A 15,738-nucleotide genomic window follows, 5' to 3' on the forward strand; every position below is an offset into this window, starting at 1 on the left:
AAGGGAATTATGGCTGTCATATTTAACTCTCTTGGTTCAATTTGCTTGGACTGCAGAAAAATTGTAATAGTAGCCTTTTGCTAACGATATACCCCAAAAGATGGAAAACAGCATGTCCAAGAAAATAAAATTACGTCAGATCTGCAGGTTTGTGGACCATTATTGAGTCCTTCCCCTAAATTGTTTTATCAAAATGAAATCTGGTTAAAATGAAAGTCAGAGCCAGCTTTGGAATAGAAGTTTCAGAATGAAAGATTGGTAATAGGATATATAAACTTTATTTTTTCAAGTGTCCAATTATCCTTTATGATGATGATGGATCAGGTTATGGACAGGATAAGAACCTTAGGGTTAATGGGGCTCCCTTTTTATTTTCATCTTAGTAGTACTGATCATCCCTTCCATCTGGGAAACAGTAGGAGGGTTAAGCCAAGGACTCTGGAACCGATCTGCTTGAGTTTCAATCCTAGGTCTGCCACCTACTGCCTGTGTCACTTTAGGGACCTTAACATCTGTAAGATAGGAGGGACAATAATAACACCTACTCTTACCCATGAAAATTAAAAATCTAAAAAAAAAAAATTAAGAGGAGGTGATTGGAAGCTGTTGCAGAGCAGATCATGAAGATTTTGATTGTGATCTCTGATCCTGGGGGAAAAAATTAAAAGAGAAATTAAAAAAAATATTTAATAGCACCTACCTTAAAGGTTGCCATAATGATTGGATAAACATAACCAGGTAAAATAGAACAGTGACTGGCAGTTAGTGAATGCTCAGTAAAACTATCTCGAGTTACGCTGGCAGCTCTGTTTGCATGCCACTGATGTGGTGTGTGGATGTGATCTGTAAGTCCTACTTTTTAATCAGTGGCGTGCAAGCAGAGCATTGTCTTCTCAACTTGTATAGTAAAACAGTGGTTTTCAAACTGATGGCATGTGTTAGAGGACCAGTAAATATTAAGCAGAAATGGCCACTCTTTATCAGTCAGGATAGCGATGCTTTTATCTATTTTATATATTAGAGGGGTTCTGTATAAGAGTTTGCTTGAAGAAAGTGTTCCAATGCTTTAAAAACAGATTATGTTTGGCCGGGCACAGTGGCTTACACCTGTAACCCTAGCACTTTGGAAGGCCAAGGGAGGAGAATCACTTGAGCCCAGGAGTTCAAGACCAGCCTGGACAACATAGCAAGACCCCCATCTCTATAAAAATTTAAATTTAGATTTAAAAATTAGCTGGGCATAGTAGTGCATGCCTATAGTTCCAGCTACTTGGGAGGCTGAGGTGAGAGGATCACTTGAGCCCAGGAGGTCGAGGCTGCAGTGATCCAAGAAAACTATACTTCATCCTGTGCAATAGAGCAAGACCCTGCCTCAAAAGCAAAACAAAACCAAAAAAACCGCATATATTCTACAGTAGTGTTTCTCAAAATTAGTGCTTTCGAATCAAATGTTATTAAAATGCACGTTACACCAGGCGTGGTGGCTGACGCCTGCAATCCCAGCACTTTGGGAAGCCAAGGCGGATGTATCACCTGAGGTCAGGAGTTTGAGATCAGCCAGACCAACATAGTGAAACCCCATCTCCACCAAAAATACAAACTTAGCCAGGCATGGTGGCGCATGCCTATAATCCAGCTGCTTGGGAGGCTGAGGCAGGAGAATCGCTTGAACCCCGGAAGTGGAAGTTGCAGTGAGCCAAGATGGCACCATTGCACTCCAGCCTGGGCAACAGAGCGAGACTCCATCTCAAAAAAATAAAAATAAAATGCAGATTATGATTTACTAGGTAAGGGATGTGTCCCTCAATTCTGCATTTCTAACAGACCTCAGGTGGTATAAGTGCTGCCCATCTGAGGGCCATGCTGAATGGCAAGGTTCAGAGGGAAACTGCCCTGCCTTCCCTTTCTAGTGGTTGTTCTCAGCTGCTGATATAGGCTATCAGAATAATCTTTGAAGCTTTTTCCAGCTACAGCTTTATTGATGTATGCTTGATAAATAAAAATTGTATATATATATTTAAGGTCAACCATGTGATACTGTCTCTCTTAGAAGTTTTCACATATATGATACAATATTATTAGCTCTAGTCACCATGATGTACATTAGATCTCCAGGATTTTTTCATTTTGCATAACTGAACCTTTGTACCCTTTGACCAACATCTCCCCATTTCCCCTACCCCCTGGCAACCACCCTTCTACTCTCTACTTTTATGAGTTTTAACTTTTTAAGCTTGCATATGTAAGTTGAACCATGCAGTATTTGTCTTTCCATGTCTGGCATATTTCACTTAACGTAATCAGGTTTATTCATGTTGATTTCCTTCTTTTTAAGGCTGAATAATATTCGCGTGTGTGTGTGTGTGTGTATCACATTTTCTTTATCCATTCACCTGTTTTGTTTGTTTGTTTTGAGACAGTCACCCTGTTGCCCAGGCTGCAGTGCTGTGGCATCATCTTGGCTCACTGCAGCCTCAAACTCCCTGGGCTCAGATGATCTTCCCACCTCGGCCTCCTGAGTAGCTGGGACTACAGGCACATACCAGCACACCCAGCTAATTTTTGTATTTTCAGTAGAGATGGGGTTTCACCCTGTTGGCCAGGCCGGTCTTGAACTCTTGACCTCAAGTGATCCACCCACCTCGACCTTCCAAAGTGCTGGGATTACAGGTGTGAGCCACTTCGCCCAGCCAACCACCACACCTGGCCCCAACCTTTGTCTTTTAGGTGTTTTCCTATAGTGTGAGGATGTAGATGTTGCGCTATTCAGCCTTTTAACAGATCTTTCCATGTCCATTTGTCCATTTTCTTGTTTGTTTTTTTTTGAAGCTATTTACTGAGATAGACTCTAAATTTACTAAAGCCTGAAATCTCACTGCTCATCTTAGTTCAAGAGCTAAGACTTGAAGCAGTGGAAGGGAATAATTCACTTCTGTTGCCTCAGTAACAGGCTCTCTATAATCAGGGTTGGTTTGATTATGGTCTAGGATTAATATCCCTGGGGTTGTGCTGGCCTTGATATATAAATATATAAACAGCGAAATTTACTAGAAGATTCATTCATCAGTGCTTTTATGTGGCTAGAAGTTCAGTTTAAAAGGCAAATCAGGCTGGGCGCAGTGGCTTATGCCTGTAATCCCAACACTTTGGGAGGCTGAGGCGGGCAGATTACCTGAGGTCAGGAGTTCAAGACCAGCCTGGCCAACATGGTGAAACCCTGTCTCTACTAAAAATAGAAAAATTAGCTGGGTGTGGTGGCGGTTGCCTGTAATCCCAGCTGCTAAGGGAGGCTGAGGCAGGAGAATCGCTTGAACCTGGGAGGAGGAGGTTGCAGTGAACCATGATTGCGCCACTGCACTCCAGCTTGGGTGACGAGCAAGACGGTGTCTCAAAAAAAAAAAAAAAAAAAAAAAGGAAGAAGAGTGCCTGTGCAGGAAGCCTACCTTTTTGCCAAAACTATAATCTGTGTTATGGGTGACTCTCTGTAAACTATCTTGGTATTGTCTAGTTACTTTGTTCTGATTGCAACGTTCTGTAATTGCATTAGCTGCAAAAGGTATAGCAAGCCTCTAAGGACCATCATCTTGCTATCATTTTATACCTTCTTTCCTGAAGTCCTTTTTATCCAAAACACCCCCTACCCTTCTGCCATTAGTTCAGTCCTACGATATAGCAATACCACTAAGTATGAACTTGAAGCTCACTTTATTTTATGCTCCTCTTTGATTATCACAGCTCTTAAAGAACCACTTTGAGACAGAAAGAAATAGTAAAAAATTAAAATTAAACCAAATTTAAAACACAGTGAAGATGCATATGTCAATGAGCTTGTCTACTTTGTTGACCAGCTTCGCTTCAGATGTACCCTAGCCAGAGACCTCTGCCAAGTTCTTGGCACTCACTCCATCTAAGAATAGGCTGTCACATACGCTGCACCAGATATTCCAAACTACAGCAACCTTATGTGCTAAAATGCCCCACCAAGTATAAGAGTTACATATGAAAATATTGCAATATAAGAACATTTGACCACAGAAAACTAATTAACACAAACATTTCCCAAATGTAGAAAGGATTAGTCTTTTTCAGTAGAGGAGTTATTTTAGAACCGAAGTAATTTTATGCTGTTTCTTATAAATAGGCAGCTGTGTTGAGTTTTTGATACTAGTTCTTCTACAAGTGGACTTTTTGTAGCGTAATCAGAGATAACAAAAGAGGAAATAAATGTTCATTTGGACATAACTATAAGAAGAATTGCAACTTCTAAGCATGGAGAGGCAGTGTCTCCATTGTATCTTTTGATGTCTCTTCATTCTTAAAAGTTGTAATTCCTCTTGACGATGTCAAGAACATTCTCTGCCATAGAAAATTACCTTGTCTTTTGTTTTACTCTGATGCTTAGGCCTCCCATAACAGTGATGCATGCTCTGATGGGAGAAGGAAGCTTAGGCTGTAAATTTAAGCATTTTAATCAGTAAAGATTTGCTCTGGGGAAACATATTCATTTCAGTGAATGTTATTCACTGAAAAAAAAAAGTAGATATTTTCGTAACTGTGAAAGATATCTGGTTGATGGCTGAAAAACTATTTTGGTTTGTGGAATTTTTTTTTTTTAATGGAAACCTATAGGAATTTACAGGAATAAGATTAGGTTCCAAACTGAAATTGAGAGTGATTATAATCTTCATATTGCCCTGGATTTTCACACATTGGCAGTAAACTCATTTACAAATTAACTTCTTGTACTCTTGGGGTTGCTCTCTCCCCATTCTGGTTATAATGGCTTGCCTCCAATGTGGACAAGATAGAAGATGGGTAGATGCTTGTGGAAATCAGAATACAGTAATTTACGTCAGACTTATACTGTGTCCATTTATCCTGGTTGGCAGGAATACATGGTTTACAGAAAGCATACCTACATGAGGCTTGATGGCTCATCCAAGATTTCGGAGAGGCGAGACATGGTTGCTGATTTTCAGAACAGGTAATGTTCATGGGAATTACAAAAATTATCTTTTTAATTTCCCTCTAGTGCTTGAAATGGTAAGTTTTTTTTTTTTTAAATGCCAGGACATCTGAGATTGTTAAGGAATCAAGATGTAATTCCTGCCATTTTAAGAAGTTACTAAATCTGCTTATCATAATTCAGATCTATGTGTCTGGGAGAGAAAAAGAGAATATACCTGATAGTTTGTATGTTTGAAGTATGCTTTCTTATGACACCAGTGCCTATTTCTGTGGATAATAAAAGAAATCATTTCTAAGTATGAACCAAGATCCTCCTCAATGGATAATAGGTATGTAGAAAAAAATCCACCAGCCTATATTCCTCATTGCTTACAGTAGCCATTTCTTTTTTTTTTTTTGTGAGACAGTCTCTCCCTGTCAACCAGGCTGGAGTGCAGTGGCACGATCTTGGCTTACTGCAGCCTCCGCCTCCCCGGTTCAAACAATTCTTATGCCTCAGCCTCCCAAGTACTGGGATTACAGACATGCGCCACCACATCCAGCTAATTTTTGTATTTTTAGTAAGGACGGGATTTCACCATGTTGGCCAGACTGGTCTTGAAATCCTGGCCTCAAGTGATCCACCCGCTTCCACCTCCCAAAGTGCTAGGATTATAGGCATGAACCAATGATCCCAGCCACTAACAGTAGCAATTTCTGAGTGTTGACTTAAAGTTATTAGTTTGTTTCTGTGTTTCATTTTGTTTAAGAAAAAGCACCTTTTATTTTCCTGCTTTCCTTTTAACATAGTAGCAGTACAGTGCAGTATGACAAATTGCAATACTGTACAATCTATTCAGCTGGCAGCTCTCAGCCACAGTACCTCTCCCACCTGCTAATGAGCCTGTGAAATTTCAATTACCGCCTGCTGAATGCTGATGGTTTACAGAGCCATAATTATCCTGAGTGCAGCTTCTCATTGTAATAGGTAGAGTCTGGTTACTACTCTCTCCAAGGAGAAAGCCAGGCACCACTAGTGCCGGGTCTGTTGAACTTCATCTTCAGTTTTCCTCCTTAGACCTGGAGAGCCAAGGAATAAAGCAGATCTTAATGTCAGTAAATCAGAACAGCTTTGACTTTGGCTTTTAATTGCATGGCCTCTTAATATTTCACTTCTGAATTCTTGTGAAGAAAATTAAGCACATAGCCATTTTATTTAGATTACAATTTTTAATTCCATTCAGTTCTAAAGCATGGTTTAATTCAGACATAAAATAATTTGGCATAAAACACATCCATAATTCAACATAGAAGGTCCTCTGTTTAAAGAGTTTTTCCTAAGTTAAAACGACACACCAGAATTCCAGGTGCCTGTTTGACCAACAATAAGGAGAAGATCTGCTTCAAACCCGTTTCCATTTGTTACCCTGGTGCAGCTGTGTGGATAGCCTAACCTAGCTTCTCACCTTCGTAGAAGCTACCAGTAGATTCTAAAACCAATTATTTTAAAACATGAGTAAGCATTGTGCCTCCTTAGCCCACCACATTGTTTTGGCAAAAAGAGGAAAAAAAATTACTGGGTGATCTTCATCTCTTCTTAATTCTGAAATCAGTGATACATATTTTATCATGTCATGTCCTTACCTACTCCAGCCTCAGAGCTGCAACTTGACAAAATCTTATGTGCAAGCTATAGACTGTATGTTTCCTCAGAGTGCCTGTATTTTCTCCAGTCATGCCAGTATATCTGTGATGTGGGCACACTGGTATGGGGTAGCATGCTTTGTGAGTTATGAGAAAAGCCATTAAGTAATAGGTATTTCACCTGATACTGTTTTTGTTTATTTTCCACTAGTATATTTGATATTGTACATTTAAGGATCTTTTTAACAGTAATGTTTTGTTTTTCTTCAGTAACAGTTGGGGCCTTTATATATTATAATGAAATGTCTATTGAGAAAAATTTGAAAAATATTTAAAGATGAAAATAAAGGCCAGGTGCAGTGGCTCACGCCTGTAATCCCAGCACTTTGGGAGGCCGAGGTGGACGGGTCATCTGAGGTCAGGAGTTCGAGACCAGCCCAGCCAACATGGTGAAACCCCGTCTGTACTAAAAATACAAAAATTAGCCAGGCATGGTGGTGGGTGCCTGTAATCCCAGCTACTCGAGAGGCTGAGGCAGGAGAATCACTTGAATTCAGGAGTTGGAGGTTAGAGTGAGCAGAGATCCACCACTCCACTCCAGCCCGGGTGACAGAGCGAGACTCCGTCTCAAAAAAAAAAAAAAGAAAAAGAAAAATCACCTACAGTCCCACTACTGTTAACATTTCGGTATATCCTCTAGTCTTTAACATATGTATAGGGTTATATTTATACTGTTATCATATTATAGGTGGGATTTTGTATCCTGATTTCTTCTACTTAATATTCTATCATAACCATTTTTGTATATCATTAAAAAGCCTTTGCCAACAACTTTTTTTTTTTTTTTTTTTTGAGATGGAGTCTCGCTCTGTCACCCAGGCAGGAGTGCAGTGGCGTGATCTTGGCTCACTGCAACCTCCACCTCCCGGGTTCAAGTGATTCTCCTGCCTCAGCCTCCCGAGTAGCTGGGACTACAGGCGCCCGCCACCACGCCTGGCTAATTTTTTCTATTTTTAGTAGAGACAGGGTTTCACCATGTTAGCCAGGACGGTCTCAATCTCCTGACATCATGATCCACCCGCCTCAGCCTCCCAAAATGCTGGGATTACAGACATGAGCCACCGCGTCCAGGCTTGCTGACAACATTTTTAATGATCACTATTCTGTTACACTGGGTATATATACCACTTTTCTACTATTGAATAGAAATATCTACTAGAAATGTTGAGTGAATATTTTTGTGTATAAAGCTTTGTCACTATTTTAGAGAACTGTCTTAGCATAGATTCAAACATGGGAAATTACTGAGTGAAAGGATAAGAACATTTAAGACTATGTATATTTCTTTGCAGAAAATTCTACTAGTATAGACCCTAGCCAGAGCTGTAGTATGTTGACTTCTAGTGATTTGGGCTTCTGAGTTGTAGAGCCGCAGTCATTCTCCTGGCTTACCCAATTATTAGAAAACTGAGCTGTGAGACCCAGGGCTCAGTATATTTTGCAGTACCTTTGTGGTGGAAAAAAATCAGGAGGTGTATAATTTATTACCTCTGAAATATCTTACTTAACTTGGGAAGCAGAATTACTTGGGCAGTCCCAGTAGTAGTGCACAATGATTTTGAAAAATTTAGCTCTAAAAGAATGGCATTTTCACCATTAAATTTTACTTGGCTCTACTTAGTAAAAATGTAATTTTTCACAGCTTTTATTAGGAAATCTTGCTTGAGCCTTCAGATTCAAGCAATCACCTGATACAGACTGCAATCACCTGATACAGAGAAAAAGACAGGTGTTTTTGGACACAAGCACTCCTTGCCAAATATTTTAATTATTGTTAATGAAGGACATCAAAAGAAAAAATTGCAGTTTCAACTGGAAAGCCCTGTGGCTCAAAGGTCAGCCAGAGTAAACAACAACGCCTATAAAAAGCCATTTACATTCCCTTCATACACGATTTATTTATGAGGGATCCTTCCAGGAAAAAGTCTGACTGAGACTAAAGACTGTTTGGCCAGGATGTCCTGACGGGGCAACATTCAGAGCATGTGACCAGTGCGTGATCCTAGAAGCCATTCACAAGGTCTTTGCTCTGTGGTGCCTTGGCCTTTGCTTCCCTTCCTCCTAACCCACGACCTTTACCAAATGGATCCTCGCCCCATTATCTGACCACTCTGTGAGTCTTTGGAAAACATGAGGAAAAAGTGACTGTATCATGGATTTTTTCTTTGTGGGTGTTGTAGAAATTCACAGTTGTCTTTCATTGTGGTTCTTTTTCAGTCATTCAACAAGCCTTTACTGCAGTCAGCTATGTGCCTAGCACTATTTGGGTATGTTGGTACAAAGTCACCTCAGTGGGTTATTAAAGAAGAGTGAGAGCGAGACCTACACGTCTTTGCTGTGTGGTTTTATAGGCCCCTTTACAGACCAGCCAGATGCCTGGTCTTTAAGGTCTGTTACAAGAGACCCTGAGTTGAGATGCGTTTTCAGCCTCCTGGAGAGGGCACCCAGACCACCATGTTGCCTTCTGGGATTTTGTTTTCTCCTGTTTTGTCAGAGCCCTTAAAATGTTAATTCACATTATCAATACTATTATAGCGTTATTCAGTAGAAAGGAACTTCTTAGTAGTTTGATTTAGAGACTTTTGTTTTTTACAGCGGTATAGTCCACGGTAGGAACTAATTTCTTTGATTATAAGAACCCAAGGTTTCTGCAATTCTTATCTTTTTATTACAATATGATAAAATTACATTGAATTCATCTACCTCATCATCACAAGGCATCTTTTCAATACATAATTGATATCCAAAAGAAACCATTGTATTTCTAAGTTTTTCTACTCATTTATTTTTACCTACATTTCTTTCACTAGTGTTCTTCTGTATATAGCCCCTATTTGTAAGTGATTACACATCTGAACTAAACTCTGGCTGTACAGACTATGGAAATTACCCATCTTTTTCTTTTTCTTTTCTTTTCTTTTCATTCTTTCTTTTTTTTTTTTTTTTTTTTTTGAGACAGGGTGTCACTCTGTCACCCAGGCTCTGGAGTGCAGTAGAGCAATTACAACTCACTGCATCCTTGACCTCCCAGGCTCTAGTGACTCTCCTACCTCAGCCTCCCAAGTAGCTGAGACTACAGGCTCGTACCACCACACCCAGCTAATTTTTGGATTTTTGTAGAGACAGGGTTTTGCCCTGTTGCCAAGGCTGGTCTTGAACTCCTGACCTCAAGTGATCCACCCGCCTCGGCCTCTCAAAGTGGGATTACAGGCGTGAGCCACCGCACCTGGCCAGAAATTTCTTATCTTTTTGCTTCTAATACTTTATTTTGTTGTACTTCTCAAATGCCTTGTCTTTTCCCACCAATCCCCCATACTCCCACCCTGTACCCATTCCGTGACGCCTACCCCATGCTCATATTTTGGGTCTCCTCAAGAATTATCAAAAAAAGTCCTAGCTATTGGATGACTCCATCAACTCTCACACAGGTATCAGAGAGGAGCCTTTGATTCCTTGCCTCTGTACCCACCAAAGCAGGAGAGGAAGATGTATGGTGCAAGAGCAATCTTCTCAGTGCAGAAGTGGGAAGGATTGCTTGTCCTTTTTAAGAGATGGGATCTCACTTTGTTGCTTAGGCTGGAGTGCATTGGTGTGATATATAGCTCACTGCATCCTTGAACTCCTGGGCTCACATTATCCTCCTGCTTCAGCCTCCCAGGTAGCTGGGTCTATAGGTGTGTGCCACCATGCCTGGCTAATTTAAAAAAAAAAATCTTTGTGTAGATGCAGGGTCTTTCTGTATTGCCCAAGCTGATCTCGAACTCCTAGGCTCAAGTGATCCTCACACCTCAGCCTTCCAGAGATTAGTACGGCCCTAAAAAGCTCAATCAGTTTTTATTTGAAGCCTTATTGTGGTTAAATATTCTTCTTTGGGCCTGTGAGATACCCTGCCTCCTTCCATTTACATCATCCCATATCTGTGGGAAAATGTGTTTATAAACTGGCAGATGCCCTTCAACTTTTTGGTTTACATTACACAATTTAATCATAAAGATGGCGTTTTATGAATTAAATAAATAAAATTATGAAATATTAACCTTTGTGATAAAATTCAAGGATAAGCTAGTAGAACTTTCATGGGAGCACGAAGCACTTGGAATCACTAACTGAGAGATCGCCACCCATGGTCTGTTATCCATGCCTCTGTAGGAAAGTTGTGTTTAATTCAATGCAAATAATGGGCAGATTTGTACAGGACGTACCTACCTTAGTGAGAAACCAGGATGTTTATTTCAAAATAGTTCTTTCACCGATACTTATGTTTGACATTGATACGTCATCAGTTAGTCACTTCAGCAGTATTCATAGCATCTTCATTTTATAGTCCAGGAAACAGACTGTCAGCAGTCAAGTGACTTTACCAAGGAAGAATAGCCTGAAGGGATGAGAGCATCCTGATGTCAGTATGTTTGTTTCTGGTGTTTTGTTTTGTTTTGTTTTCTGTTGTTTCTTTTTTTTTTTTTTTTGGTTTTGTGAGTTTTTTTTTCTTAGTGGAATCCACGAAATAAAATTCATTTTACACTGTGATTTTAGTACCTTTATTCTATATTTGAAACTTCACAAAACATTACTTACCCTTATGACTTGTAATGCATTAGAATATTTTCTAATCTCTTTTTTCTTTCTTTAATTAATTTCTTTCTTTAATGCCATCTGAAGTACCAAACTGATGTCATGACCAATGATAGGTGTGACCTGCAGTTTGAATAACACTAATCTAAATGAATTTCCAGTTGGATTCCCCACTACAAACATGAAAAAAAAGGGGATTAACAGCTTAACTTAAAAGGACTGTCCCGTTTGCTCACCAGTGTAATGCAATCTATTTTCCTTAGAGATATTCTGGAAAATAGCCTGAGGTGTCAGGAATATGAAGATGCAAGATAATCTTAAGATATATTTATGTGATCTATATGAACTGGGCTAAAACTGAGCCCTTATTTGTGTGTGTGTGTGTGTGTGTGTGTGTGTGTGTGTGTGTGTGTATGTAGATAAATCTTAGAGTCAAAAGCCTGTTCTCCCGGGCACAGTGGCTCACACCTGTAATCCCAGCACTTTGAGAGGCTGAGGCACGTGCGTCACCTGAGGTAGGAGACCAGCCTGGTCAACATGGTGAAATCCCATCTCTACGAAAAATACAAAAATTAGCCAGGCATGGTGGCGGGCGCCTATAATCCTGTAATCCCAGGTACTTGGGAGGCTGAGGCAGGAGAATTGCTTGAACCAAGGAGGTGGAGGTCACAGTGAGCCGAGATCATGCCACTGCACTCCAGCCTGAGTGACAGAGCTAGACTCCATCTCCAAAAAAAAAAAAAAAAAAAGCCTGTCCTTTGTGATCTGGTATGGGCTTGTTCCCAGAAGACATTCAGTAAATATTTGTTGCTCGAGTGAGTGACAGTGGTACCTGCTAGTTTATTTGTAATTCAGTGTTTCTTTGAAAGAATATAGGAAGTAGAAGGAAACTGAGAAAACCATATTTAATCATTTGTATGTAAGGGGTGTGTTGGCATTCATCCAAAAGTACTTAATTCCAGCCTGTCTTCATGGACTGATCCTAAATTCAAGTTAGCACATAAAAGTCATGGCCTGGGTCTTAGTTCTTTGAGTCATTTTTCTGGGACTCAACTTTCTTTATCTTAAAGTGAGTGCTTTGGGGCCCCACACGGTGGCTCACGTCTATAATCCCAGCACTTTGGGAGGCTGAGGTGGCCGGATCACGAGGTCAGGAGTTTGAGACCAGCCTGGCCAATATGGTGAAACCCCGTCTCCACTAAAAATATAAAAAATTAGGCAGGTGTAGTGGCAAGCACCTGTAGTCCCAGCTACTTGGGAGGCTGAGGCAGGAGAATTGCTTGAACCCAGGAGGCAGAGGTTGCAGTGAGCTGCGATCACGCCACTACACTCCAGCCTGGGCTGGGCGACAGAACGAGACTACGTCTAAAAAAAAAAAAAAAAAGAGTGCTTTGGAATAATAACATTAGTCCCCAAACTATTATAAGTTATGATTCTTAGAGAAAACCAGGAAGTACTAATTTACTTGGCCTCTCTATATGAACTAGGAATGGTTTGATTTAAAGTTATGACAGTGAGAGAGATCTGTACATCTATGGTAACGTTTTTCTGTTATATTTGCTACATGTTTATGCTTGTGTTGCCTATCAGTCATCTATTAGTGGGCAGCAAAAGTTTATCTGCAAATTGGAAGATGACCTCCATGTTTGATTGTAACAACAGAGCAACATTGTATAATGCTTTACAGAAATATCAATCAGGCCTAGGTAACCACCAAAACTCTTTTTAGTCCTAGACTTTATGTTCTGTATTCAGAGATCTCTCTCTTTTGATACATGCCATTTTTTCTTTTGAGTTTTTCCTTTAACATATCCCTCCCTTTTCTGCAGGAATGACATCTTTGTGTTCCTGTTAAGCACACGAGCTGGAGGACTGGGTATCAATCTCACCGCTGCAGACACAGTAAGTAATGAGAGCACAATCAACTGGATATGCAGGTTTTCTACTATGAAACCTATTATGCAGGTTTTTCTACTATGGCATTCAGTTTGTTTTACCCTTTGCTTTTGTGTCACAAACTTGCAAACTTTTTATTTCTTTGCCTCTTGTGTTAAGACTGTAGTTGCTCTTTGACTGGAACTAGAGTATTTTAGCTTTCCTTACGGAGTTTACTATTCATTTTCTTTGAATAAGTTTTTTTGTTTTTGTTTTTTGAGACAGGGCCTCACTCTGTCTCCCAGGCTGGAGTGCAGTAGCATGATCATGGGTCACTGTAGCTTCAACCTTCCCAGCCTCAGGTGATCCTCCCACCTCACCCTCCCAAGTAGCTGGGACTATAGGCATGCACCACCATGCCCAGCTAATTTTTGTATTTTTTGTAGAGATGGGGTTTCACCATGTTGCCCAGGCTGGTCTTGAACTCCGAGGCCCAGGTGATCCACCTGCCTCAGCCTCCCAAAGTGCTGGGATTACAGGCGTGAGCCACTGCGCCTTGCCTGAATAAGTTTCTTACACATTCATTGGACACATATTTCACGAATGCCTACTATATGTCTGATACTGTTCGAGACATTTAGGGTACATCAGGGAAAACAGACTGGAAAAAAAAATCAGTCCATCCAGATTTGTTTTAGGAGCTATAATTGAACACATCAGAAAGGATTGTTTTGTTACTCTTATGCATTATTCCATTAATGGAAACACCCATGTTTTGTATCCTGAACTTCAAAAGGTGGTTGGAGAGCAATGAAAAGGGTAATTTCAAAAATAAAATGGAAAAGATATTCCAACAAATTATCCACTCTTTCCTACCCAGTCTCCTTGAAGGAATGCTTCAGTGTTTGAAAGGGCAAAGAAAAGAGGATTCCTGGCTGGGCGTGGTGGCTCACGCCTGTAATCCCAGCACTTTGGGAGGCCAAGGCGGGTGGATCACCAGGTCAGGAGATCAAGACCATCCTGGCCAACATGGTGAAACCATGTCTCTACCAAAAAAAAAAAAAAAAAAAAAATAGCCGGGCATGGGCGTGGTGACACGTGCCTGTAGTCCCAGCTACTCGGGAGGTGAGGCAGGAGAGTCGCTCGAACCCTGGAGGCAGAGGCTGTAGTGAGCCAAGATCACGCCACTGCACTCCAGCCTGGGCGACAGAGTGAGACTGTCTCAAAAAGAAAAAAGAAGAGGATTCTTTTTGAATCTCAAAATCATTCCTAAGATTCAAATATATTTAATAAGAATTTTAGTAACTTTGAGATTTCAGAATACATAAATGGGAAATTGTTTTATAAAAGGCATGACTCTAAAAATGGCACTTAATGTAACTATCGTGGTGCCTCTCTGACATATAGAACATCAAAATCCCCACAACTGTGAGGAGAAGGCAAACTCCTGAGGGTATTGGAGAAATGAGGTACAGGAGTGTAGAGGCTTGAATAGGTTCACAGCAGCAGGGGGAATATATATATCTCTCTCTCACTAATCTGATACTACACATTCTTTTTTTTTTTTTTTTTTTTTTTTTTTTTGAGACGGAGTCTCGCTCTGTCACCCAGGCTGGAGTGCAGTGGCGCGATCTCGGCTCACTGCAAGCTCCGCCTCCCGGGTTCACGCCATTCTCCTGCCTCAGCCTCTCCGAGTAGCTGGGACTACAGGCGCCCGCCACCACGCCCGGCTAATTTTTTGTATTTTTAGTAGAGACGGGGTTTCACCATGGTCTCCATCTCCTGACCTCATGATCCGCCCGCCTCAGCCTCCCAAAGTGCTGGGATTACAAGCGTGAGCCACCGCGCCCGGCTAATCTGATGCTACACATTCTGTAATAGCAACTATAGGATGCACCTTCCTTGGCATCTAAACTTTCAGTTAACCAGGTACAGCAGGACATCAGCGCCTAAGAGACACTGGAGGCAATTGCTGGGTAGCTATACATCATCAGCATCTGTCATACTATGGAGGGCTGTCAGTGTGGTATGTGTTGTTCCTGTGGATTCTCTGATGTGGTGGCTCACTTGAGCCGTATCTCGTAGTTTCTACCATATCAGTTAGTAGAAACTTGCCTTTCTCCTTGTTATCTCTTGGTTCCCTGCTCTCTGTATCTTTTAAGAATTTCAGCATAGTCATACTCTCAATGTGACTACAAGATTCATCACTTTGTCCCAGCTGGTCTTTTGGATTCCACTCTCAGTTCTCGGCTTCATACCTGCTGATCCAAATCCATTCTTTGCTATGCTGGTACTATGTTAGTTTCTCTATGCCCTTTATTAATGTTGCCACTCCTTTGATTAAAACTCTTCAGGAATTCTCCATCAATTATAAAATAAAGTATAAGGCTCTTCATTTGTGTCCTTTATCTACCTTTACAGCCTAATTATCAGACCACTTTCCCTTCCAAATTTTATATTCCAGAAATAATGATTGACTTGTAGTTCCCTGAACACACCATGCCATATCACACTGTTGGATAAACTGTTCCCTCAGCCTAAGTCATCCTCCCATGAGTCTCCTCTTCCACCTGGTGAACTTCTGTTTGTTCTTTAAAACCCCATTCAGGTGTCAGTATTCCTTCCCCGCCCCTCCCTTTA

General features: G+C 40.8%; 1 protein-coding gene across 2 annotated transcripts in view; it reads left to right on the plus strand.

The window, feature by feature from the left end:
* INO80 (INO80 complex ATPase subunit) overlaps nucleotides 1-15,738 on the plus strand; it is a 139,151-nt gene that overhangs the window by 106,306 nt on the left and 17,107 nt on the right. For both annotated transcript variants that reach the window (XM_030814281.1, XM_030814280.1), the window contains exons 28-29: nucleotides 4,890-4,984; nucleotides 13,053-13,125. In XM_030814281.1, the coding sequence (XP_030670141.1) occupies nucleotides 4,890-4,984; nucleotides 13,053-13,125 (168 nt within the window). The remainder of the gene's footprint in view (nucleotides 1-4,889; nucleotides 4,985-13,052; nucleotides 13,126-15,738) is intronic.

This window comes from Nomascus leucogenys, chromosome 6 (genome assembly GCF_006542625.1).
Source record: "Nomascus leucogenys isolate Asia chromosome 6, Asia_NLE_v1, whole genome shotgun sequence".
In the NCBI taxonomy this organism is placed as follows: Eukaryota; Metazoa; Chordata; class Mammalia; order Primates; family Hylobatidae; genus Nomascus; species Nomascus leucogenys.